Genomic DNA, 27,708 nt, shown 5'->3' on the forward strand with positions numbered 1-27,708 from the left:
TTTTTTTTTTTTGCAGTCGACTACGCCCTGAGGTTCACCAAAACGAGCCACAAAAAACAGCCATTTCCTCTTGGTGGGGAGGTGGGGGGGGCCTTTTCCTCACCGCAGTGGCTGTTCTCGTCCCGGCACTCACAGCTCGGCTCTTCGGAGAGGGACGGGGCAGAGCAACCTCCTCGAGATACTCCAGACTTGTAGATCACCTTTGGGGTGACCGCATTCCCCTCTGGCTTGGCTTGGCGAGGATGATATCTGTCACCGTTTGCAGGATATTCTGAAGTTTGCACCCAAACCTAGGCTTTTGGAGCAGCACGGGTTGGCTTGGAGGACCCAGCGCTCAGCAGGCTACAGGGAGCATCCTATCCCACCTCTGCCCCACCTCAGCTCAGGCTCTCCTGCTCTGAGACTGGATTCTGTCTGGATTCACTCCATCCAACACGGAATGGACCTCCCTGTCATCCAGTTCACCACAAGACTGGCATTACTTATCAAAGTGCAAGAAGGCGGATAAATCAACGCTGGGAAGGACAACAAAGCTTCTTTGTGTTCTTATTTTATGGAATTCTCCTATCTACCTCACAAAATTCTCATTTCCTCGGTCAGAAATCCCTCAGGAATTGACTTCAAGAATGAACGGTGATGTCCTCTAGCGCCCCGTAACACCCAGCGCAGCCGCCGGTTCCCAGCCCGATTTCAATGTGCTGCAGCTGACTGGGACCTCGTGTTGTCTGCAATTAGAGTCCGGCAGCAAGCTGACAGTCAGATATGACTGTCCAGAAACTGGTAGCCACAGCTGTGTTGGTAGCTCTGGTCTCACTCATCCTCAACAACGCGGCTGCCTTCACCCCCAACTGGGTGTACCAAACGCTGGAGGACGGGCGCAAGCGCAGTGTGGGGCTCTGGAGGATGTGCTGGCTGGCAGAGCGCAGCAGAGGGGCTGCGAGCACCAGTGCCAGGCACGGGCAAGGAGAGGAGCAGGAGTGCGAAGCCCTGGGCTGGGGTTCAGAGTCAGCTGGCTTCCAGGAGTCACGCAGCACTGTCAAACGTAAGTGCAGCCTCTTATCTTCTCTGCAGACACAACTGATAGGGTGCTTGTGGGTCCCCAGGAGTTCAATGGCCTAACCCTGAAATCATGCTATCTGTCTTAGTCTAAACATCTCTTCACATTCATTCCCAAATAAATTAATTTCAGAAATTAAGGAGTATGATGTCCACCAGTGAACTAAACTCCTCATTCTCCCTCAAAACCAGTCATCTGCATGGTGCTGCCTGGTTTATCTAGCTCAGGAATTGATCTGCTTTGAAAAAATTATCCAGGAAGTGTAAGCCCAAAGTTCAGAGACATCTTGGGCTCACTTCTCCCTCCTGGGCTCCTGTCATAAGATATCCCTATACAACAGCAACCATAGTTGCTCTGAATACCCTAAAACTAAAAAAAAACCCACAAACCCAAGCCCAAAAAGGTATTGCAATGAATGACATGTTCTATTTGCTTTGGTTGGAAATGTCAGGAGCAGAAACATCAGAAAAAGTTGTGGTAAAAACATGTAAAATTGAGAAAGGTCTTAAAATGTATAACTATGTTTCTTGGTGAAAAAATACAATTAATACACAACTTGGTGACTACAAAAATCATTACCCATGCTGTATTTTTCATTTTGCACTTTCACAGATTGTGGGATCTGAAGAATGCAAATAGCTTACACTGAGCTAGGGAAAATTACTGGATGACATGAAAATTACAGAACTGATTAATAAATAATAAACCTTACCTATCACATTCATAGCATTAATGGTGCAACCCTGCTCTCCCAGAGCAGAACTGTGCTGGAACAGGATCACAGAAAGGCTTGGGTAGAAAGGGACCTTAAAGACTGTCCAAAATACCTGCAGACACCATGGCTGGGACCACAACTACCCTGGTGCCAAGAGGTTTCTCCCCTAAACCCCCTCCACTCCCAGCAGCTGGGCTGTGAGCAGCCATTCCAAGGGGAATCAGTGCTTCCACTGCACCCTTCAGGGCATGGAATTTAACAGAACAAATGGCTATAAAGTCCATGCCCCAAAAGACTACAGGATTCTCCCAAGATTTCAAGGATACTCAAAACCAGCTCTGGTACCTCCGAGGGATGGTATGTTACAGCATCTGTAACATACACTATTTCAAACCAGATTTTTTTCATGGTTTGAAATGTGGAGAAAGAGAAACTGGTCCTTGGAGTTTCTTAGATCTCTCTGGAGAGAAACCAAAGAAATATTAGAGGAATTTCTTTTAAAAATGTTTTAATGTGGACCCATTATAGATTATATTTTCCAATAAAATTATACAGAAACATTTTTGAACATTTGCTAATACTGAGCTGCATAAATCAAAACCAGAAAATTTCTCAAATGTTTTAAAGTCCTTACCCTTTCAATACTTCTAACTGAAAGAACTTTTTATAAAAATAAATGGCTATAAAAAGGATTAGACTGTGGGAGAAGTTCCTTGATGTGTTTTTGCAGCTTCATCTCTGGAATCACTTCCCCAGTTAATACTGATAAGCCATATTCTAACCTGAAGAACATGTGTAACATTCACAAATAGTAAAAGTATATGTTATGTGCTCAGCACTGGAATGAGCTCCTGCAGAGTGAATTTGGCTCCTGCAGCATTTTCAACACACGAGCTTGTATTTCTTGCTGTGTGCAGGCCAGGCAGTGTGTGGTACCTAACAAGGAGAGATATTAGCTGCATGGCAGAACCATCTGGGCAGCACTTTCTGATGTGTATCTGTAGGATAATGTGACAGAAAATTTGAAAATTTCCAAGTAATAATTATAGCATGGTCGAATGCTCAGAAGAATTATCTGACAATCACTGTTAAAATTCTAATTTAAAGGAGGCTTTTCAAGCCCAGAGACTTGATCTGTATAGGAGTAAAGCATCCATTCCCTATTTAATCTGGAAGCAAAGAGTAAGCAAAGGCCAATTCTGAATCTTGATAAAACATTTAAAGGAAAATCCCTGCCCTGCAGCTGTCATGACAAACCCAGTAGGAAACACAACTGTGGCATTTATTTTTACGACAATTTTGTTTCCGTGGATGTACACATGGTTGTATGAGCCTGATCTTGCATCCATGGATTTGTCATCCTAAAGGATTTCTCTAATCAGAAATCACACATTATTTTAGCAATACTATGGCAATCCTCATCTGTCAGTTGTAGATAAATCACAGACATGCAGAGGTGTGTGTGTATGCATATACATACACTGATCTAAAAAGAACTATATGAAGGAAGAAAATACCACAAAGTATTTTGGATGCCATTTGTAGAACGATACAGAAAAGCTGTTCTGGTAATAGCAGTGCAAAAGAGGCCACAATCTGGCTTCTGTGAAACAATGTATTTATATACTCATACAGACAAACATATTTGAGAAGCAAGCTATTCATCTCACAGTTCAACAGAAAAACTGTAAACTCTTTGGGAATTTGCTTGTCCATATGCTTAAGACTCCTGTACATGCAGTATGTATCTAACAGCCAACTAGAGACACTACTATGAGCTGGCTTCCTCCCTGGCAAAGAGAAATACATTCTTAGAACCTGCTTTTCACTGCCTGCTGTTTTCTCCCATTGAAATCACAGAATCATGGAATGGATTGGGTTAGAAAGAACCTTCAAGTCCATTGCATACCAACCCCTGCCCTGGGCAGGGACACCTTCCACTAGCCCAGGTTGCTCCAAGCTCCATCCAGCCTGGCCTTGAACACTTCCAGAGATCCAGAGGCAGCCACAGCTTCTCTGGGTAGCCTGTGCCAGGGCTTCACCAACCTCATAGGGAAGGATTTCTTCCTAGAAATGTCAAAAAAATCCAAAAAGAAAGCCAGGGGCAGGGGTAAATTATATTAAAAATACAGGGAAATGAAACATTGCAATGTGAACTACTTCTGCAAGGCACAGCATCAGAAGCATGGGCAAATGATTCCATGGGAAAGCACTCCAAGTCTGTCCTTCAAACCTCACTGCTCCTGGACATGGAGATCCCAGGCCCTTCCTTTCACTTTTCTTTATCTACCTTTCTCTTTCTCCCTCTTGCTGTGCAGCCCTGCACCTCTCTTTCAACGCCCTGTGATGCTGAACAGCTTCTGTGATGGTTCAGATTACTAACAGCAAAAAGAATCCCCAGGTTAGGGTGGAAGTTTTGGACATGGGGTGGGATAGGGTTTTTGGTGGATATTCTCCGTTGGATTAAGCAGTGGTATCAGAGTCCAACAAGTGCTGCTGCTAACACTGAGTGATAAAAGTGTAAGGAGGACTGAGATTGCTCCTTTTTTAGTGGTAATAAACTCTCAGATCTGAAACCTTCACCTATGTTGAGAATCAGCCCAGCTGTGAGGATGTACATATAAGCTTTTATAGCCTAGACAAACCACTGAATGATACAAACTTCAACGCTTCAGTGAGAACTCAGGTTGTATAGCCCCTCTTCAAACACTTTAAGGAAACCTGGCCAGGTAGCCTAACTCTCCTGTCACCTCAGTGTAGTCAAAGACATTTGACAAAGATTATGGAGCTGCAGTTTCAGAGCTGTTGAAAAATTTTGGAGAATTTTGCTCTTGCCTGCATCTTTTTATGCTTCAGAAAAGCCCAGAGGTAGTAGCCTCATGGCCTCAATAAGAGCTGGAGTAAGACAGCAGGCCATGAGTAATCAACACTGAGCTTTGTGCCCATGCCACGTGCAAGCAAGGGCAGCACACGCAGAGATGTGGCCCCACAGAGTGACACGTGAGCTACCCTGAGTGGTGAGAACACGCAGCTACACCAGCACTGATGCCTCTCAGAACCAGCCTTTCTCAAAGCCACCTAGGTCCTGACCAAGTACCATGCCAGGAATACTGCATGAACACACTAGATTACTTGAAATCATCTTAGATATTTTTAACCACACTGTAGAGGTCAAATATACCCTCCAGTTCTGCTGTGCTCTGAGGCTATCTCTGGATGGGCACAGGGAGAGGATTTATTCATCAGCCAAGGTCCCACTTTGTCCCTCCTTGTGTAAAGAACATTAGGAACAATGTAGAAATTCAGGAATAGGGAGGGGTTTAAAAGATAGAAAACCTCACTGGGTCCTTCAGGGCTGCAAGAGACATAAGGAAAATTGCAACGGCAGGATGTGTGTTTCAGCTTCTGATGCTCAGAGCTGTACTGCTTTTGGGAATTGCAGTTCTACCAAGGAGTATAATTGATGCCAGGGAGAGGTACAGCATCAGGAGCAGCCACATCACTGCCACAGTACATCAGGGAAACACCTCTCCAGCCTGGGCAGGTGATGGTTTGCACACACCTGGACACGGGGACGTTTGCTGGCTGAGGAAGGATGCTGCTCAGAGTGGGAATGAGGAGCTGAGGTTTGATACAGAGGCAGCCATTCACCTTAATGTCCATGTCCACTGCATTTACATGAAGTTCCAATGTCTACAAAATTTCCAATTTCTCTGAAATTTGGCTGGCTGGAAGCTAGGCTGAGTCAAGCAGCAGAGTGTGCTACAAACATGTTACTTGTCTACATATATTTATATTTCCATACACAGAAACCCAGAAAGGAGGCCAAGTGCATCTGGAGAACACAGGAACTACCATCAGATTAAAAAAAGCCCCAAACCTAATTATACACATTATATACATAGCATGATAGACACAGAGATGAGGCAGCACGGGCAGCTGGCAGCTAAGGGTTTGTGATTTCCCATCCTAATATCTGAAATATGAGCAACATTTAAATAAGTGACACTACTAATTTAATAATGGAGGCCAGTAGAGATGAATTTTGAGAGACATGGCTTCTCAATTTAGAGTGAATACTCATTTTAATGTCAGGGTGCAATTTTGTGTACTCATTTTGGAAAAGTGCAAAACTCCTTGGGATTTGGGACAGGAAAATGAACCTAATACATGTTTCAATGCAGTACATCCACAAGTGTTGCACAGAAATATTGTCAGAGCAATTGGAGCTTGGTTACTCTTGCCATCAAGACTTTGAAATCAATTAAAGCATTATGAGTGAAAATGGCTCTGGAGCTTTTGAAAATTTCAGATGAATGCATTTATCAGAATAGCCTGCTGAGATTTATAAAGAAGCAAATCATGATATCTTGACAACTCATATCTCATCAGAAATAGCTGTGCCCATCACTTAACCAAAAGCACTTGCTAATATTGAAAACAGTTAATGGAGCCATGTCTTCAAAAGTAACAAGTGAAGCTGTTATAAAAAACACCCCCCAACCACACTCTCCCCAACAAGATCTGTCTGCCTTTCAAAATAAATATTCAAATCTGAAGTTTCACACTTAGATGAGCTGAATGTTTAAGTTCTAAAATACCTAAAGGCTTGGAAGATTCCACCAGTTTGTCACATCAGAACATTATTGTAATTGTGCAAAACCAGATTGGGCTTTCCCTGCTTCATTCCTTTTCCTTAACTCTTCCTTAAATTACTATATTTTAAGCAAAAGAAAAGCATAAATTGCATGCTTCAGAAAGTTTTCCAGGAGGTGAAAAAAACAAAAGAATTTTTGAAATATCCACACATTCATAATTTTTAAGATATTCATCCAGCAACAGAATGTACTGAGGCTCCTGCTGCTGAAAGCTCTATGGCTACTTGCAAAGATTTTTTTAAGAAGAGCGGGCGAGACTTCCTTTTTCAGGACAAAGTCAGTAAGACCTGCAAACAACAGAATCATGTGGAATGGGTATGAGGCAAAAAAGAAATCCAGAACTGTTTCACTTAAAAAAAAAATAGTGATTATTCTGACCATCAATATACACTTGAATCACATAAGCATCTCTTTAAACCTTCCCATGGTCTCAGTGACACAGTCATGCAAAGGTGCACTGAGATACTGCCAACATTTGGCTTAGTTTGTTTCACAAGTACTTTTTAAGTTTTTCCATAAATTTCCTAATTCATACTCAAAGAGCTTAGCAATATAAATACCACATGTTTAAACTGACAGAAGAAATTAAATGTCAAAGGCTTCATAAATACAGCACAGGTTTGGGAGGCACAGCATGATGCTGATAATTACAGTGGTTCTATTTATTGTCCCTATTATCTCAGAATTGTTTTAACAGTAAATGCTGAGCTCCTATGCCTGTGTTGTAAAATTAAGAGCAGTTGTACCTTGGACACCAAGAGCACTTTCTTAGTTCTCTTGGTGTCCAAGGCACAGTTTCACCTGATTTCCATGGCAGCTGCAGAGACTGTTCAGGACATCTCACCTTTGCTGACATCCAGAACAAAAGAAACACATGATTCATTGCCAAAAGTTTGACTGAAGTGTTGCTTTTTTTTAATTTTAAAGATTTCTTCTAAAATTATTTATTAATACTGAATCCAGCTCTCCAAGTTAGAACTCAGGTTATTGAACAGCAAGACCATAAGTAAGAGTCAGCAAGACAGAAGCTTTGCTCTTTCTGACTGTTGCCTTTCATCCATCTAAGTTCAAGCACACTATTCTGGCTTTTCCTAATCTTGGTACTTGGTTTACATTTCTGAAGTCCCTATAATGTGGATTTTTAAAATTACTCCAAAAGGCTGAAAAATATGATGCATTCTTTATCTCAGGATAACAGCTCAGCAAAATATCAAGTTCTAAGAGGAAAACGGCATGCTCAGTTAGAATCTCTCATTATATTAGATAAAACCTAATTACTTATCTAGTTAGATTTTTATCAGAAGATAAAAGAAGATGAAGTCTAACACAGTCACAAGAAATGGAAAAAGGGTTCTAAGAAAAGTAAGTGAAGCAACTGAAGTGTAAGGAGCATTACCAGTTTCATCTATAATCAATTGGAAATCTCTGTCCAGAAACACAACCATTTATTCTCTTTTCCAGAATAAAGTAATGTATGAACATGAAGCACTTAAAAGGACAAACAATGTGAGAATGTGTCCTCAATAATTCACCAAGTAATTAATAAATCCAAGAACCATCGGAAACAGCATCAATAGAATATTTTTTTAAAATTCCGTTCATTACAAAACTAAGAAGCAATATCCCTCAGGAGATTTAAAGAATGGATGTGATCATAGATGCAATCAGCTTCACAGCAAGCTAAGGTGGCACCATCCCTCAGCTGAGCATAACCCATCCTGCATTGTTAAGAGTTTAGGAGCAATTTCAGAATTTAAGTACCATTTTTGAGATGCAACAGATTTAGTGTCCCACAGTGGACAGGGATAACAGCACACTCCCAGTCAGCCCCTGCATCTCAGAGGCCATCAGGAGATTGTGATGCCATACAGAGATGCTTGGGAATCCTCACTGTCCCCATGCACTGAATAAATGTGTGGTCATTAGCTTCTTCCCAGGGCTGGATACTTAATAATTTCCTCACAGAAGCTGGATTAAAGTTTGCACTAAAATTTTTGTTTATCAAGAGGGTCTTTCCCAGGGGAGTTTTAGATTACTATGAAAATATCTGGAGCCATTTTTCTTAACCATTAAAATGCTTGAATTCCCACTTAACTGTTTTTTTCCCTCAATGCAGACAGAAAAGGGGAAGAAATGCTTGCATTTTAAGCAATTAACATAATGTGATCTTCCAGTGAGACCACTCTTCCTCATCATCCCAAAACATTGCAAATTACTCTCCAATATAACTAACCTACTTCTGCAAACTGTCCTGGGTCTATCCTGGAACATAACACCAACAGTTCTGGGGCCAGATGGATAGAGATGGTTTAGGAAGTGAGCAAAACAACAAGGAATCTGACTTGGTCTCATCCTTAGAGTTTGGGGTTTGACTCTTGATTGATCCCTGTTTTAAAGAAGGCAGAATTCATTAAGCCAATTCCCTTGGCTGGACAAGAGTCCCAGCTGGATGCCCTGTCCAGAAATGAACTGCTTCTCTGAGAAAATGGGGCCCACAGTGGGCTTCAAGAAGGAAAAAGGCAGACTAGCACTGTATGCTGATGAACAATAGATACTTAGAGCAGAGTTTTTGGAGCCATTCAGCTCCAATCCTTTCCAGCTCTCAACAGCCAAGCTGCATCTTAAGGGAGGTGAAAAGGTATGGATGGAGGGCTTGTCCTCCCTCTTTCACCTGTCAGATGCACACACAAAGGAATGAACACTTCCTGCAGTGTCTAGGTCTATTGTGCTGGAATTATTGACCTCTAGCTACAGGAAACATCCACCTCTGGCCACAGAGAACTCCATCACAGTTAAATTTCAAGAGATGACTGACATTAACAATAATGAGTTTGACAAAAAAAAAAAAAAAAGAAGAATATCCAAAATACCTATGTCAGAACAGTCTTAGGCAATAGATTCTAGAAGTGAGGGGTTAACACAAATGCCACCAGTAACTGTGCAGATACTAAACCCACTATGACCATCTGGTTTTACTAACTGTCATTAACAAACAAAGCGCAAAAGTTAATGAAGTCTGGAGTGGCCACAAAAAGTTACACTGGAATCATGGCTACTATAAATGAAGCTGAAATAGCTGAACAGCTGATCCTAAATTTGTACTAATTATTAAATCTATAGAAAACTCATCAAAATAGACTAAAGCTGGCTATTGAGGCAATTTTGCTGTACATATAATTTAAAATAGAGTAAAAGAGCACAAAGGTAAATACTCAATTTCACAGCTTTTACAAAAACTATATTGCAGCCAGTTTTATAAGATATTATAAATATTTATTCCTGGTTTGAGCAATCATTCAAGCAGGAAAACAGCTTTGTGGCCTGGCCTTCCTCAACAAGGTTTCCCTCTTCAACGGCATTGGGCTGAGCTCTGAAGAAATACTTAAACATTGCACACTCAATTCCCTTTCTTGATCTACACTGTCCATTGGCTGTCATCACTAAAAAGAGGCCAGAGATGCTGGTGCAGAGGCTCAGCTTAGGGTTGTGTACATACAAAATACAATTACAATGTGCTGAGCTGACAGCATGCAAAGTCACAATGGTGAGTAGGGAAGCACAGTCACCTCACGCTGAATACAATTAACAAGCTCTACTGCAAGAAGAATGGACTTTATGCATTATTATAAGAGTTATATATCATTGACGGTCTGCCCAAGGTAGGGGTGGAGTGCCCATCCCTGGAGGGATTTAACAAATGTGTGGATGTGGCACCTGGGGATATGATTGGGGGGGGGCCTTGGCAGTGCTGAGGGCACAGCTTGACTTGATGATCCCAGAATCATAGAATTGTTTAGCCTGAAAATGAGCATTAAGTTTGCTTTTTTCCCCTAAGAGGAATAATTGCAATTCTAGAACAAAACCAAAAGATGACAGATCATACATTAAACCTGTTAGAATAAACCAACATCTCTCATGTGAGAGATGGGAAGGTACTCACGTTGTAATACTTTATTCTATAAACATAATTTTCTTCACATTTAATGAAATCATACCAGCTACGTCCTTCTTATTCTACAAATCATCAGCCTGCTGCAGTTCCATGGACCATGTGTAACCTTCTTTCTGGTTAACAGGAGCAGCTACACAAAACACCCACTGCATTTCCACAGGTCTCTGAATAGTGGTAGTGTATTGGGCCAAGAAACATTCCTAAGTGTGGAGTTCTTACAAACAGCAGCAGAGATCATGTTACCCATTCAATGCACTTCCAGCTGCAGGAGAGGACAATGATCAAATAACTATTTTGTAAAGATACAACTGAGTTGATCTGAAGTTCAACTGACTCACAGTCAGAAACATACTATTTTTAGTATGCATGATATAACATCACCTGTGGCAAAGCTTTAAGTCTGTAATACTTTTTAAGTTAAATGTTAAAAAAGTCACAAACAGGAGCAAAAGCAAAAATTCGGTGTTAATTTCTGTCAGGGGCCAGTATGTATTTCTGGCATAAACTTCAGACTTTTAAAGGTTATTTATACACAGAGGCTTTTTTTTTTTTTTTTTTTTTGAGCTCCTGCATACTATATACAAGCAAGGCAAGAGAATCCATTATGGCAACAATTTTTTAATTTGATGCTACAGATAGTTCTGTCACCAAATGAAAGTACTAATAATGGTTGCAAACCTGCTCTTACTTTGGGCACTTCTCCTTTGAAAGTCATTACTATCTCTTCAGCAAGCACTGGTGCTCATAGCGTTATAGAAGTCCATTTGAGTGGAAAAATAGAAACTCTGAATGTTCAAAGTTTACTGGTGTTTAAAAAGCTCATCTGACTGTGATTCTGTTATCCATCCAATGCCCTTCATGATCTGCTAGCATTCAAAATGGCAAGAGATGGAAATGCTGCCAATGCTAAAAGGGCAACTTGAGAAGTTAAACACAAAATCTTTGAACAAATTTTCTGAGTAACTGATCAGAAATTAACTCACTAGGAGAAGCCAAAAATACTTAGTATGTTACCGTCTTAACATTTTATTCAAAGGAAGAAGTTTAATGGACTGTGGTTCTTAACTAACTCCTCAGATACAATACTGTATTTTATTACATTTTAATTAAATAATGAGTTGCTACTTAGAACACGGGAAGCTGAAGACAGGCAATGAAGGGAAAATAAAGGGTAAACACAAAAGTAGGTCAGACATCATGATTAACACAATTAAATTTACTCTTGTTTATATCAAGGTTTGTTTTCTGCATTTCCTAGCAGTCTCCCTGGAAGATCAGGAACGAATTTCTGATGGTCAGTGCATCCACCAAACTTAAAGCACTCCTAAAAAATCTGCTCCAGAGTCTTTCTCTAGTATATGCCAACTTACACATAGTGCAACTTCTATTTCACAATAGCAATGACACATTAGCAAGCAATGTGGAACAATGATATTTGTAACTCCCACCTTATGCTAGAGAAGAAGGAAAAGGATAAAAACAGGGCATCCATCAGGTTAACAGGAAAAGCAGGAAAGAAGTCTGACTAAAAGTACCCAACTTTGCAGTTGATATAAGCCATTCAGCAGCCAGCTGGGAGACACATTTTAATCAGGTTTCTAGCCAAGACTATGGATGTCCGTGTGTGTAATCATTGCTGCATTTGTTCTTTAATAGAGAATCACAGATTATCTCAGGTTGGAAGGGACCTACAAGTATCATTGTGTTCAGCTCCCTGTTGCTTGCAGGACTACCTTAAACTAAAACACGAGATCACTAAGAGCATCCTACACAAACCACATCTCTGGCAGCCTTGGAGCCATGACCACTACCCTGGGGAGCTTATTCCACTGCCCAACCACCCTCTGGGGGAAGAACCTTTTCCTAATAACCAACATAACTCTGCCCTGACACAGTTCCAGCCACTCCCTCAGGTCCTGGCACCAGACAACAGAGACCAGCACCTCCCCACTATGAGGAAGGTGCAGAATACAACCTTCAGCCTTCTCTTCTCCTGGCTGAACTGGCCAAATTATATCAGCCACTCCTTGCGTGTCTTGCCCTCGAGGCCTTTCATCATCCTGGTCACCAGGCCCTGGGCATACTGCCATCATTCAACGTCGGTTTTATTTTGAGTCTGTCATCTTCCGTGTCACTGAACTGGTGTTCAGTACAGACTCTGGCCTACACACTTTCCTTTTCAGCTCAAGAAGATCCCTGCTCAGCCAGACCCTCCTTCTTTCCTGCTTGCATGATTCCCTATGCTTTAGAAGTGCTGGTCCCTGCACTATTAAGAGGCCACCACTTTGCCCACAAGTCTCTCTTTACAAATTGCACATCTCAGAGGGCACCTTTTTGAGTTGGTCCTTCGGTCCCTGCACCCGAGGTTACCTTCAACATGCTTCAGAAACTTTCTGAATCACTTTGTATCTGTTGTATGGTATTCCCAGTTGATGTCTGGAAACTTAAAATCACTCTTAAGGCCCAGGGGAGCTGATCTAGAGATATCCCTTAATTTCCTGTACTATAATTCATCACTATCATTGTCCTGGCCAGGTGGTCAGGAGTAGACCTTCACTGTTAGATATATATGAAATTTATATATATATATATTTAAACACACACACACACTCTCACACACCCTATTTTAAAAACTAGCTTTTTACCTGTACATGCAGATTGTGCCTTAACACCTCATTCAGAACTGCCAAGCCTTGATATCTTCATTTCAACCATCTCCCTCATTACACAGATGGAAATACAAGGATCTTTGCAGTGTATCCCAAAGACTAATAAATTATTTAAAAAGTAAAAATTAAGAAACCTCTCTACAATGCTTCTGTAAACCAGTAAAACCCAAGCATTAAAATCCACAGGATGTTTTTTAGGACAATACAGAAGGACTAGGGGAAAAAGAAATTCAGGGTGTTATTGGTGTGTTCTAGCAATGATTATTATTTTAGGATCTTGAAAAACTATTTATGGTTCTGTTTCACTCTGTGTCACACAAAAAACAAACATCAATCCTGCCCCAAACAACTCTGGCTATGAATTAGGTAGAATCTTCAGTGAAGAGAATTCCAGCACCACCAGTGGGCCAGTCTGGGAAATTAGCTGCTTGTTCCATGCACTGAAGCAATACTTATGGGATGCTGTGCAACTAAAGGAAGGAATCAATACATATCCTGAAGAAAATCCTTTCTTAATCAGACCACAAGAAAGGCAGTTAGAACAGGGGACTGCTGGGAGAAGGGACTGCTGTCTAAGAATTGTTTGCTGTGGACTGACAAACTTTATACTTCTGCTCAATTAGGATTTTCTTTTTCATGATTTTATATTATTGTAACTTTCTGCTGCCTCTGTTTTCCTAGTGCAGTTTGACATGATGCGTGCCTGCAACCTCATTGCCACGGTGGCTCTGACTGCCGGCCAGCTCCTCTTCGTGCTGGGGCTGATGGAGCTCCCCATCATCTCCCAGGATACCCAGTGGTGGGAGGAGGCCATAGCTGCTGTGTTCCAGCTTGCCAGTAAGTCCACTCCTTACTACTGATGGAAAAGAGCTCAGTCTCTCCTAAACCCAGGTGGAAAAGTGTTTCTTTTGCTTTATACACCTTCAAGTGACAAAGCATAACAAAAAGGCTTATGTCTAAAAGCAAGTTCATTGTCTCCAACAAGCTCTCCCCATGAGATTCTGCAGTACCTGAACAGAAGCTTTTAACTGGGATGTATCATAATGAGCTTCTGGCAACCAAAAAAACCCTAAGCCTTTATTATTTCCTATGAAACCAGGAAGGCAAACATAAGAGACAAACTGGATACACAGTAATCCCACAATTTAGCAGGGCAAAATATACTCAAGGAACTCAAGAAGGCAGAGCGGAAGGGCTGGGCAAATTTTTGAAGCCTTGTTGAAACATGATTATTTTATTTTAGCTAACTGAATTTTACTCAATGACCACCAGCTGGATTTTGACAAACATACATCTGCAATCCGGCAAAGAAAGCCAAAGTCAATTCATACCACTGACTGCTATAAATAAAATTCCCACAGCAGTTCTCATGGACTGTATACAGAACTGCATGAGGAAAAGAGGAAATGGGTTTATCACAATTCCATTTTGATAGCAGTGGCAACAAAGTGTAAACATTCTGCAATAACACCTTTCATTATTACATAAAGTAAGTAACTTCAGCATTCATGACAGTAAGAATCCAATCCTAGACAATATCCATGCAGGAAACTTATCATTAATGGAGTAACAATCAAGCTGATTACAAGATCAGATTAAAAATACAACGTTTATATATATATATACATACATACACACACACACACAATATATATTTTCTTAATGTAAAGAATGTAGGGTTATAATAAAGCAACACCACTTTATTTAAAGTTTTAATTTTGACTTTAACAACTCAAAGTATTAAGAATGGCATAAAACTACGGAGACCTCAGGTTTTCAAAAAGACAAGATCAGAATCTGGCCGAGGTGATTTAAGCACAGTCTCATGGCAATAAAATAGTTAGGTTTTTTTTAGGTATACTAAGGATGAGGAACCTGAAATCCAGATGGGAGGAGGAGACTGCAGAGGTTCTGTAACCTTCAAAGCACCTGATCCATCTTCCAGGTGCAGCAAGTGCCTCAAGCACGAGACAGTGCTTCCAAAAGACAGATATAAACCTTGCCATAAAAGCCCTCCCTAGAGCCCCTTTGTGTCTGTGTAACTGTGGATACCTTCTGGATAGTTCTCCCTGACTTTCAGCGTGATGCCTGCTGTACTCTCCCATCCTCTCCAAACGTGATCTGTTTTTCCAGAGCGGAAATGCATTCTGGCCCTGTTTGGATGTGTTGTTTCATTGACAAACAGCACAGGGGACAGCCATGGGTCTTTCTTCTACCATGGCTGCTAATTTTAGACTGAGCTCTTTTTTTTGCCTTTTTTTTTTTTTTTCCTGTGCTGGAGTCTGTTTTAAACACAGTCAGAGAGAGACTGAAGGGCGCCAGGATATCCCGACACAGGAGGAGGAAATGCCTGCTATTACCTGTTATGCAAGCTGAACCTTGAAATCCCTAGTGCTGGGAGGGGACATGGGAGAAAAGCCACAGTCAGAATGATTAACAAAACACTAATGAGAATGGCTGAAGAAGCTTTTGGATCAAGGAGCCTATGTCAATCTGCCTGCCTGTGTTCAAAAGACATGAAGGGATGGAGCTGCAGCCTGTGATGATATGAGGACAGACATTGTGCTGTGTGAATCTGCAGAAATAGCACAGTGATTATCCCTGCTCCATTCCCCAGCCTCCTCTGCAGTTATGCCACACTCTCCTTTACCATCATCAGATGGTTTTCTGTCTTGAAGTCATGATATTCATTTTACATCTCATTATCTCATTGTAACTTTCTGTTTAAACAAGTTCCTTCCTGATATCCAGAACCTAAAGTCTTCTAGAATGCATACTTTTGAAAAAAGTGGGAAGAAGCCATATCTGCACTAACCCAATATAAAATAAGACTTCTTGGAGACCTCCTTAGTTTTCCAAAAAAGGGTTACATCAACTGCTGATTCCGTGGGAATTTGCACTCACTAAACAGGAGTTTGCACTCACTAAACTCCCTGGACTGGGCTCAGGGGATAGCATTTTGGACATAGATTATGTGTCTTTGAAATCAGACAAAACCCATGTGCAGTGAGAAAGCCCAGCAAATCCACTGCTCTGATGAAGGGCTGCTGCTGCATCTGGAGACTGAGAGTTCCACATTGAAGGGGAAGACAGTGGCCACCACACGTCATATGAGCCACAGGTGATTGTCAGGCTCTGAGTCTCCACTCTGAGACAGTAACCTCTCAGTCATTCTCAAAGAAAAGGAGCAGTATGGAGCAAAAACCTCAGAACAGTAAATATGACAATTGTATTTAAAAGCATTTGTCCCATGCAAACAATCCAAGAGAAACCCCTGCAAGCCTCTCTCCTGCTTCATTTGAGGAGTTAAAGCCAAGGTACTTTAGGTCAGACAGATCATTTGTGTGAGAAGGGCAGGTAATGTTTAAGAATGAACAAACTTAGATCTTATTAAACATTTCTGTAGCACTGGCTGTGAAACTTCTGTTTATATCATCACTTTCAAATGAAAGAACACGAGCACCAACCTTCTGTTTTTTCCTTTTCAAAACCCAAATAATCTGAAGAATTGTTCTGCAGTTCCTCATCCTTTCAGTAATTTCAGAAATTATCTTGAATCATATTCCCTCTAATTCCAATTTCTCCTTGATCTCTACCTTTCATCCTGGAATATGCCAACAAGTGCTGAAGAGAACACAGTGGTCACTGGTAGACTGAAATCTTGTGTTATGGGGAAAGGTTCAACCCACAATTTTCTTGTTTTTACTCAACTGAAACTGTGTGGATTTCATTACAGTTTCCCATGGCCTGAACAAAAGTCCTTGCTGGCTTACAAAACTAAGAGTGCTAGGTATTATCTCCAAAGTCTATCACAAGCTCAAATCAATGATCTTAGATCCACTAGAGCTTGCAGTGGCTCCAGACTCCACCACTTCCTCACTTCTGCCACCTGCACAAGCATTTGACAGTCATTCAAAAAGGATGGACCTCTGACACAAAATCAAGCCCCAGGAAGCAAAGAAGAGAGGAAACAGCAATGCTGTCTGGGACAGCAATGGGATTCACACAGCTCCAAAGCTCCAGAGCCTCACACCTCCCTGTTAACAGGGAAGTGATCTGTTTGCTTTGGAAAAGGTTCCTAGTGAAAATGGAACCAGCGTTTTACATGGAATTTTGTGTCAACGCTCAGAAATTTTCCTCTAGAGGGTTTTGGGGTTTCTGGTTTTTTCCAAGGACCTGTTACAAACTCCATGTGCTGAATACAGGATGGATAACAGCCAACAGAAGGGCTGTTGGAAAGGGAAATCCATACTAACAGCACAGGGAAGAAAATGCACTTCAGAGGATATTGAATTACTACAAACATTAACCTCCCAGACAGGATCAGGCCTTAAGGGGCTCCAGCCAAGTCTTGATCTTATCCAGTGATGATTATCACAGACTTAAGAGAGAAATATTAGAAACTTAATAGGAAAAATCTGGGATAGAATATCATTTACATTACATCTCATCCTGGTTTCTGAATGTCCAAGACTGCAATAAGCCTGAATCATGATTGATATTTTGCCAGTCTGTTTTCAGCATTAAATAACTTTAATATATAACATCCTGAAGATTAGAAAGTTTCATATTCCCACTGAGCCTGTCATTTACAGCCAAATAAATTAGTCTCATCTTTCCTGAATTTCAAGCATTGCATTCCAGCTTTGCCCAACATGTTTTTCAGATGAAAGTGTTTCACTCCAGACCCCTAATGCATCATGGAAAAGCTGAGCTCAGGTATACTCTAATTTCTGTGCTCTTAAAATTAAATCAGACAATTTTTGAATAATCTTCTCCAACCACTTTAGATTAGCTGATGTCCAGAAAATGTCTATGTAGAAAAGAACAGCACAGCAGCCACTGGAAAACATGGCTGAAGATATTGTTGATAGCAGTGTGATCCTGAGTTCTGTATTACTTCCTTCCACCTTTTTGCTTCATGATATACCCTCAAGCCAGATCTGTTCTAAGATGAACTCTGTGGAACTGTAAACCTAAAACTTCCTGAAAAGGAAGCAAGTAAATGAAATGCTCTAAGTAACCTAAAAATCTAAAAGTCATAGCAAACATAGAGAATCTGACTGCTTGATTTGTGCTAAATGTTTTCATTATTTGTCAATTTTATTTCACACTCAGTGCCAAACTTCCTCATTCTTTATGCAGACCACAAATATCACAATAAAGTGATTTTGTTTTCGCACATTTGCAAAAGGAAGCATATCTGCAAAGATCTAAAAACTGGATGTCTATATTATTTATTTTGTTGGAAATAGTTCCCAGGAGCAGCTGAACCAGCAAACTGGGAGGGATGGTAGCTCACAAGAAGTGTGGTGAACTCCTCATCTGGTATAGCTGCAGCAGGAAGATCTGCCTGTATTCTTTAAGGCTAAACTCTGATAAGAGCAGCAGGCAGGTTCTTGTAGCATCTCAATGTCAAGGGCACATATTCTGATCAGAAATACGGTAAAAAAATTATTAACAGATATAATTTGGATATTAACACATATAATTTGGATATGCAAGCATAAGGAACGTGTACTGCAGAGGAAAGTGTGTGAGATAGGAAGTATCTCAACACTAATATTCACTTTATTGCTTATGAACATGCACATTATATATATATGGAGATGTCTCCTAAAACTGTTTCAAACCCAGTTGCCTTGCTGGATCCAATTAAGCAGCTCTTACCCTCTGATGTATCCAGAGAACAGAGCACTTGAACAATAAAAGCAGAAGATGATGCTGAAATGTCCAAAAATATCATCTGTCAATAACTACTTCTCTCTGCACAGCTATTTTTGCTCAGGCTGACCCCACCTGCAGCTCTGGGATCCTCAGCATGAGACAGACAAGGACCTATTATTATGGAGTGGGCCCAGAGGAGGTGATACAGATGCTCCAAGGGTTGGAGCCCTTCTGCTCTGGAGCCAGGCTGGGAGAGCTCAGGGTGCTCACCTGGAGAGGAGAAGGCTCTGGGGAAAACATTATGGCTTTTCAGTACATAAAGGGTGCTTAACAAAAGACAGAAAGTGACTTTTTACATGGACAGACAGCAATGACAAGGGGAATGGATTTAAGCTGGAAAGGGGAAGATTTAGATTAAATGCTAGGAAGAAAGTCTTCCCTGTGAGGGTGGGCAGGCCCTGGTACACGGTGCCCAGAGATGATGTGTCTGCCCCCGGATCCCTGGAAGTGTCCAAGGCCAGGCTGAGTGGGGCTTGGAGCTACATGGGATAGTGGAAGGTGTTCCTGCCTTCTGGCAAGAGGATTGGAAAGAGGTGGTTTTAAAAGATTCCTTTGAACCCAAAACATTCCATGGTTATTCCAGACAGGAGCCCATAGCTGTGCCTGATATGAGGCCTACTACATTAAAGCAGAGCTTTAATTTGCTCCAGCTGCCTCAGAACCCAAGAGGCCAAGCAATGCTAACAGTTGATATCAAGTGTGAGAGTCTGCATATTCCTCCTTATTTAAACAGCTGCCCAAGAGGAATTCTGCCTAGTTCACTGGGAATACTTTTCACCATTCCATTCAAAGACTGGCATACTTTCTAAGGAAACCTCCAAAAAGTAACAAACAAAAGCAGTTCACTGTTAATAGACCTAAACTGGTTAAAGATTTCCAACATAAAGTAGGATTCACTGCCTTACACTGACTACATCTCTCATCAGGTAGATGGACAAGGACTGACAAGCTCAAAGAACACAAGTGGAAAGCCCTTGTAATTCAGAAAAGTGAGCAACAAAAGGGTCTTATTGCCCCTGAGAAGCTGTGCTACTCACATGTTTAATTCTAAGATGTTACATGCTACCAAAATCTTTGGAAGGAAATTTTAAATTAGAACTAAACAAAACAAAAAACAAAAAAAACCACCCCAATCTCAAACAAATTCTTGTACTTAATGTACAACTGAAACCTCAAAGGTCACTTGACTCTAATAGTCACACTCTAATTCCCTGTGGTGTTAGAAACCAAAGCATCATCCAGCCTGGTGCTACAATGAAGAGCACATGACTGTTCCAGATGCCCCATATTTGCCTTCAACTATAAAAACTTCTTTTGTGCCAAGCTGATACAAGAAAAGGTATTTATAAATAATTTGCATAAGTCCTATAGGAATCACTTTGTGAATCTGTCTCATGCTGATAAATAGAGTTGAGCTCCTACAAATAGCCCATTGAGGCACATGACTCATCCCAGCTAAAAGAGTCGCTGTGAAACTTGGTGGGGTACACAGAAAAGGAGTGAAATATTTCCCTTCTCTGTTTGCAGTTCTGCACAAATGTAGGCAGTGTATTCTCAACACTCTGGCTGCTCTATTTTCCTCCTTCTCCCTTTTCTTGACAGCAAAAGTCATCCTCCAGGACAAGCTGTAAAGAGGAGGATTATAAGTCCCAATATAGACTTTCTGGTAAACTAGAAAAAACAATGTGTATTTCTTCAAATGCACTATCAGTATACTAATAAAAAGGAAGAGTAAGAATCCAGGGGTGTCAGAAAAAAAAAATCAACAAACTATCACAGAAATAAAAAAGTGACTATTAGAGTTCTGCCTCAGTCAAACAGGAAATCCAGCATACAGTTCTGAAACGTAAGTTCAAAAAGTAACATTCTCCCAACCCACCCCCACTACCAGTCAATGCTGTTCCAACCAAAAGTCTTCTGAGTGGCTTCGTTATCTGTTTCCTTCCCCAGCGGAAAAGCCACCCCCCTCCCAGCTTGTTTTGCTGCAGATGGGAAACAACTAGAGATAAACAGCAGTTCAATGGGGAAAAAAAGCACTTCAATCTCATCAGGATTTTTAGTGAAGCTGTAGCCTCTGCGCAGTCTTGTGACAATATACAGTAAAATTATCTGAAATTGATTTATGGATTTAAATTAATTCAGGGAAATTGAGCCATGTATCTCAAAGTCCTGTCATCATTACAAAACAGAAAAGAAACAAAATCAGATTAAAATGTTCAATATTTTCATAAATAAATTTAAAGAAATATATCCCTTCTACAACCCTTGTCAACCTGTATTTCACACTGTTAGCTCAGGAATGCTGATGGCAAAGAGAGCAATTTTCTGGTTATTTTGAGTAGAGCTGTTTATGGGAAATAGTCTGAGAAGCCAGCTGTTTTCCTCTAGATGTTTTATTGGAATACTGAAACTGAATTCAGACATTGTTACAAATATCTATCTGAATGGGAAAATCACCACAGTAAGCTTTGGAGACTATTCTTACAAAAAGGTTAATTTTTATAGCCATACTTCTAACTATTATATGGCACAAATATAGTTATAGTATAATATGTGAACTGCATAATTTTGCCCAGTCATTTAGAGGACAGAGTAAATGTTCCACCCCAGTTCTTGGCTAGTGTACAAGAAGACAACAAGACTCTTCTAAGGCAAGGAAAACATATGTAGCACATTGGAACACTTTGCTTCAAAAAGTCCAAGTTTGATTAAGCTGTTACAGACAAAATCCATTCAAGCAAACCTTGGGGTTTTCACACATCATCATCTTCACAAAAGCAGCATTCATCAAAATTTGAAATGCACCATCCTATGCAAACTCAGTTTTTTGGATTATTACAATTTCTTCAGCCTTTGCTCTGGAGTTCCTACGTTTATAATTTACACGTCAAGCCATGCTAATATGAAATAAGAATGCTGGAAAATAACTTTCTCAGTTACATTTCTATTCTGTGACTCTTGCAGAACTGTAAAATTAATTGTATAAACTCTACTGTAATGTGCTTCCACCTCTGTTGCCTCTGTGATGTGTTTGTCTGTTCTTATGTCAGTTCCTCTCTAAACTACAGCAAAGGATCTGAAGCAGAATGCACATTCTCACTCAAGAGCTCTGGCAACTGGCTCCTGTGATCTGTCAGTTCAGGGAGCTCTCAAACCCAGTCCCTCCACCTCACTCAGCCATGGGCACAGAACTGGGAAAGGAGATAAAGCCTCTTGCATGACTGGCTGCTCCTCTGAGCAGGGATCAGGCAAAGGGCTTGTGAAGGAAAATAGTCCTCCTAGCAAAAATAGTTCTATCTGGGGACCTGGAAGGAAGCCTTAGTGCTTTTCCCTGGTAGATAACTGCCCCATCAGATAGAACACGGAGATGTTAAGCCATTTAGGACAGTAATTTGCCATAAGTAATACAAAAGCAAGAAAGACAAAGTGAAATAATTTCATTAAAAGCTGGGTATTTGGAAAAACTTTTAAATATTGAAAATATTCCTACAGTGGGAATTAAGCTGCAAGACACAACATAGCATTAGGTTTACTCTGTGTAATTGGTATTCCTGAACCCATGTCTCTCTGCCAAGAGAGCCTCAAAAAAATACTGCAAGATAGTGGGAAGTAGGCACTTAATATTTATAACTGTCCCTTAGAGGCACCTGTGAGTGGTCACTGGTCCAAACAGCTCCTGCTCAAAATTCTACCTGCTTAAGGTTTTATGATTTTCTTCACACTTAAAAAAAAAAATAAAAAATTAACACTTTATGGATTCCCTGTGAAAGTGTGCATGAATTTAAAATAAGTTCTGAAAGGAAAACTGAAAAGGAAAACTGATTACATAAAGCCTTCTCATGTGCCAAACTAAGTAAGATGGGTTTCTTGATTTATATCAATACCCTCCTTCCTGCCAATTTTAAACCACGAGGAGATGAAGCTGGTCAACTCAGCTGCAGGAGGTGCAAGCATTGCCTTTCCTCTTCTTTTCCCACCTTCATAAGAAAATGGCTATCTATCATCCATTGAACAGTGGATTGGAAAGCAGTATCAGTGTCTATCATCCTTATAAGACCTAAAGGAAGATGTAGACATCCAAATTCTTTATAAGCATATCACAGCTAGCATGCTCTGCTCCCAATACTCTGAAATACAAAATAAACACAGGAAGTTGTATCATCCTGGCTCCACAGATGGGGAACCAAGCCATCTCAGAGGAAAGTTTAAAAAACCTTCACTCACAAAACAGAACCTAATCTCCCACTCTCTTCTCTACCATCTGCCTCAGGACAAACTGAATTTGGAGACTGACACTGGAAATGAAGGGAAAATATTTTATTTGCAATGGCAAACCATTATTGTATGGATCAGCAATTTCTACAACTCAATGCACTTCACATGGCCATATTCTTTCCAAATAAAACTTGTTTATTTATAACTAAGCTGAACCACAAAATAACTACCAGATTTACTGAAAAAACCAAGGAGTGACTGTGTCCTTACAACTGTATCAACAACCTAAAACCCAGCCACAGTACATTAGGCTTTTTTAACATCAGAGTGGGGAAAGAGCAGTAAAGAGCTACTCCTCCCATAAGAACCTATTTCTCCTTATTTGTCCTCAGAGAGAGAAGTGCTTCACTGCAAACCCTCTCTGGACATGCCACCACCTGTTACAAAGCACCTTCTAGGTAGACACAAGAGAACCAAGGATGCCAGACAGCTCCTGAAGGAATATTCATTCCGTGTTTGTATTATGAGGAGGCGGATTCAGCCTTCATTTTACTGACTCTCAGAATAGTACAAGTGTCACACCTTTAGGTAATGATTGATTTTTTTCCTCCTACTTGTATGTCATTTCCCTCTTCTGTGTTTTTTATCTGTATGCAACTTGTGTCTTTTCCATCTTCACTGCATTACTAGCACTCTTTGAAGAAAAAAGCTTGATACAATGCACACTCAGGATGTGCTCTTTCATGGAAAATCAAGGACCAGGGCCAGGGGTCACACGATTGCCATGTATCCACAGGGACAGTGTCTGCAGGCACAGGCACTGTGGCTAACTGAGAAAAAAGCAAGCAGCAACTGGGACTTGCTCTTGACTTCTCCTTGCCCATGAACTTTGGAAGATGGTGTCCAGAAATGTTCTGGCAGTTCATGGATATTTATTTATTCCAGTCTTCCTTCATGAAGGGGTCATTTTGGCAGTGACATTCCTTTGTTATGGTGGCAGTTAAGGAAGTGTGTAGGATAACACAGAGAAAATTTTTTTTGGTTAGTGAGGCATATTTGCCTCTTTTTGTTTGTTTCAATCTGATTACATCCATGAATTTCTTTTAAAAAGCTGAAAAGTAGTTTTGTTTGACAGTAGGTGCAGGAAGAGAGACTAGGCTGGAGCCCCTCTGCTCCAGAGTCAGGCTGGGAGAGCTGTGAATGTTCAGCCTCAAGAAGAGGAGAAGGCTCCAGGGAGACCACAGAGCCTCTTCCAGTGCCTAAAGGGGCTCCAGGAGAGCTGGTGAGGGACTGGGGACAAGGGATGGAGGGACAAACTGTCAGAGAGCAGGTTTAGATGAAAAATTAGAAGAAAGTCTTCCCTGTGAGGGTGGGCAGGCTTTGGCACAGGGTGCCCAGAGATGTGGCTGCCCCATCCCGGGCTGAGTCCAAGGGCAGATTGGACAGGCCTTGGGGAAACTTGGGATAGTGGGAGGTGTCCCTGTCCATGGCAGAGGGTGGAATGCAATGAGTTTTAAGGTTCCTTCCAACCCAAATCATCTTGGGATTGTATGGTTCTCTGATAATACAATAAACAGAGGGCAGAAAAGTAATCATGTGGTTATCAATGCATTCTTCAAGGAATGGGCAGGTGTAACATAAAAAAGGAAGTGTAAAGGGATGCATATTGCCCCTTGATTTAACATGGGTCTCCGGCATAACTAGAACAGTTACCCCACCTCAGTTCTGAAATAACATTACTATTATTCATCAGTAATGTAACCACCAAAGAGATTGAGATTTTTTTCCTTTAGTTTTTTTTTTGCAAATCGCTTTGTGACATCTGAATGGAAATGCTGGACAAGTGCACTGTTATTACTCTAATATTACCTACCTTTTAGGGAACTTAGTACTGTGTCTAAAGTTATGAGGACAATAGAAACTCTGCCTTCAAGAGCTTCTGGAGGCATGGCATTACTACTGCCTCATAATACCTTTTTCCAGCAGGAAAAAGTAGGACCACAAAGTTCCATTTATTTCACCTTCCCTTTTTTTAAGTTTCTATACAGTGCTTTTTATTATTTCTGTAAGATATTTAGCTATTCATCATCTTTGCAATTTACATAGTTGCCTGCTTTAATAAACATTTTAAATTTCAGAATAAGAGTATAAACTGTGAAAAAAAATCTTTTGAAATTATTATCATCATTAATACAGCTGTTTTCTCTTTTGGCAATGGGAGGAAGAAAAAGGACATCTGTGTAAGTGATTCAAATGATTGGGAGAAAAAACCCAAGGTGAAATACAGGTCAGTGGGTGTAGAAAATTTTAATTAGAGTGAACAGATTAAAACTTAATATTGAGCCTCTGTTTAAGGACTCTCTTTGAATGTGTCATGAGGCCCAAATACGCCTTCAAAAACACATCCAGCACATCAGAATAGGGATGGAAAGGCTGTAGGGACCTATGAGTGAGTCAGTAAATGTTGAGATTCTGTGGCATTTTGCCACTACAGAAATTCAAGAGAATAACTCTGCCAAATTCAAAGTAACTCTGCCATTCTGTCTGCAGGTTTTGTTCTGGTTATCGGACTGGTGACGTTCTACCGCATCGGGCCGTACACCAACCTCTCGTGGTCCTGCTACCTGAACATCGGAGCCTGCCTCTTGGCCACGCTGGCAGCTGCCATTCTCATCTGGAACATCCTGCACCGGCGCGAGGACTGCATGGCGCCCCGCGTCATCGTCATCAGCCGCACCCTGACCGCCCGCTTTCGCCAGGGCTTGGAAAATGACTATGTCGAGTCACCGTGCTGAAAGAGCACACTTGAAAGGTGAAAGATCTCCAAGGAGATCTGCATTGGAGTTATTTTCTATAAATATATGCTATAATTTAAGGGTTGAAAGACATCACAATGTTCACTTGTGTGGGCAGAGGCCCTCAATCATTATTCAGATGGGCTCCATCTATATACATATGTATAAAACACATAATTTTATATATATATATAAATATATAAATATATAAAATACTATATTGCACTCTCCTTCTGCTGTACAGCACAGAATTGTTGGGTTGGCTGCATGGCAGCAGGGTCAGCCAGAAAAGATACCAATTGTGTGCAATGAGAATACAGGAAAGAGGGAACCAAACACATTTTCTCTGTCTGCATCAAGTTCTTCTGCTCCTTAAAAATAACACAAAAAGCTATAGGAGACCAATGACAATAGCCTGGGAGTTAACAGGCAATCTGCAAAAGCAGAAAACTCACTATAGATAAAGTGATGGGTTTAAAAGCTGTCCAAATTTCATGACTTCTAGTCCTTCCATTCACTCTCTACAAAAAACGGATTCTCATTAGCTGCAACACCTGCTCCCAGACCCAGAACAGACCAGAGAGTAAAAAGCAAAATCAACTCTAACTATTCTGATGTAAGGAAAGGGATTGCAGAAGAATTAAGTTGCATTTTTTTCAGACATTTCTTTTGTATCCTGAGACACAGGTTTGCTAGTGTCCCTATGCGTAGACAGACATTAAAAATGAGAAGGGTACACAGCTAGAACAGGCCACAAATGCTGCTGAAAAAATGTTTCAATATTACATTGAGGGAAAATATCCACAGGAGGCTACCAGAACTCCCTAAGAATCAGATATGTGATTAAAATACATTGTTGGGAATAATTACAAGAAATATTCCAGCCCAAATTGGCTTATTTTCTCTCCAGCTAGTTATAACATTTGCTGTAGCATTAGAATGCTATGACAGGACACCAGCTCTGCCCAGCAATGCTCAGAGCCACATAACACAGGGAATATTGGAGAATAGAGCTGCCACTCAAGCACCCAGACTGGAGAATAAGACAAATATACAGGACTTCAGGACTTTGAGATTTAAAAACAACCTGCCTGATAACTTAATGTGATAATGAAGTGAAAAATTAATGCCTCTAGAATTAGGTATAGTGTTTATAAGCCTTATCCAGAGAAGCACATGGCCTCACAAAAGTCATATGCATATAATTTTCAGAAAGAAAGACAGCACGTCAAAAATTATTATGCAGGAATATGTGGGATACAGGAACCTGAGGCAATGACAGGTGTGTAAGTACTCTCAGAATGCTGCTCTAAGCAAAATTAGTGATAGGTTTGAGGGACCATGAGCTGTGAGTGTTAGAAATTCCTTAGGACTACTGTCTTGCTCCCAGCTGAGTACACTGCTTTGCTTCTTTATCACTATTTCTACACTTTGTTAAAATGTGATCATCAAGCTGGCTCTTGAGTTCTGTTCTGCACTCAGTTTGGATGTGATAAGAAACTCAACCCCGACTGCTGCTTTGCACCATGTTCCAAATGAGCAACACTCCACAGAGACTGATGCTCTAGAGCAACTGCACTGCTCTAGACTGTCAGGGGAAATACCATAAAGCTGAAAAAGAGTTTCTTCTAGCAGTAGGTTTGTAAAAACCAACTAAGATTAGTATTCACCTGCCTGCATTAATTTTCTGGAAAAAAAAGGAATTCCAGAAATAATATGTTATGATTAAATGCAGTGTTTTTTAAAATAAAATATTGGAGTATTTAAGAGACATTATATTATTTCCTCTAATATTGCAATATCCATATTATAATAATGTACATGTAAATTTAAAAATCAGCTATGGGGTTGGTAAATCTGTAACACTCAGTATTGATGTGATTATTTTAGATGTATAAATAAAATTGTGAAGGTTCATTT

The 27,708-nt window shown here is 40.6% G+C and overlaps 2 protein-coding genes across 4 annotated transcripts in view; one reads left to right on the forward strand and one right to left on the reverse strand.

Annotated features, from left to right (window-relative positions):
* Nucleotides 1-27,708, reverse strand: part of IFT140 (intraflagellar transport 140) — an 83,215-nt gene that overhangs the window by 15,819 nt on the left and 39,688 nt on the right. The gene's annotated exons all lie outside the window — the stretch shown is intronic.
* TMEM204 (transmembrane protein 204) lies at nt 22-27,705 on the forward strand. Its single transcript, XM_063171360.1, has 3 exons — nt 22-1,042; nt 13,733-13,888; nt 25,544-27,705. The coding sequence occupies exons 1-3, from the start codon at nt 763-765 to the stop codon at nt 25,786-25,788; spliced, it is 681 nt and encodes a 226-aa protein (XP_063027430.1). The 5' UTR covers nt 22-762; the 3' UTR covers nt 25,789-27,705.

Source organism: Melospiza melodia, chromosome 18 (genome assembly GCF_035770615.1).
Source record: "Melospiza melodia melodia isolate bMelMel2 chromosome 18, bMelMel2.pri, whole genome shotgun sequence".
Classification (NCBI taxonomy): domain Eukaryota; kingdom Metazoa; phylum Chordata; class Aves; order Passeriformes; family Passerellidae; genus Melospiza; species Melospiza melodia.

What these genes read in the sequence shown, in the direction of transcription:
- TMEM204 (XM_063171360.1), top strand. Translation starts at nt 763, where the DNA reads ATGACTGTCCAGAAACTGGTAGCCACAGCTGTGTTGGTAGCTCTGGTC. An exon ending in GTCACGCAGCACTGTCAAAC is followed by an intron (nt 1,043 to 13,732) that starts GTAAGTGCAGCC and finishes CTGTTTTCCTAG; the next exon opens with TGCAGTTTGACATGATGCGT. An exon ending in TGCTGTGTTCCAGCTTGCCA is followed by an intron (nt 13,889 to 25,543) that starts GTAAGTCCACTC and finishes TTCTGTCTGCAG; the next exon opens with GTTTTGTTCTGGTTATCGGA.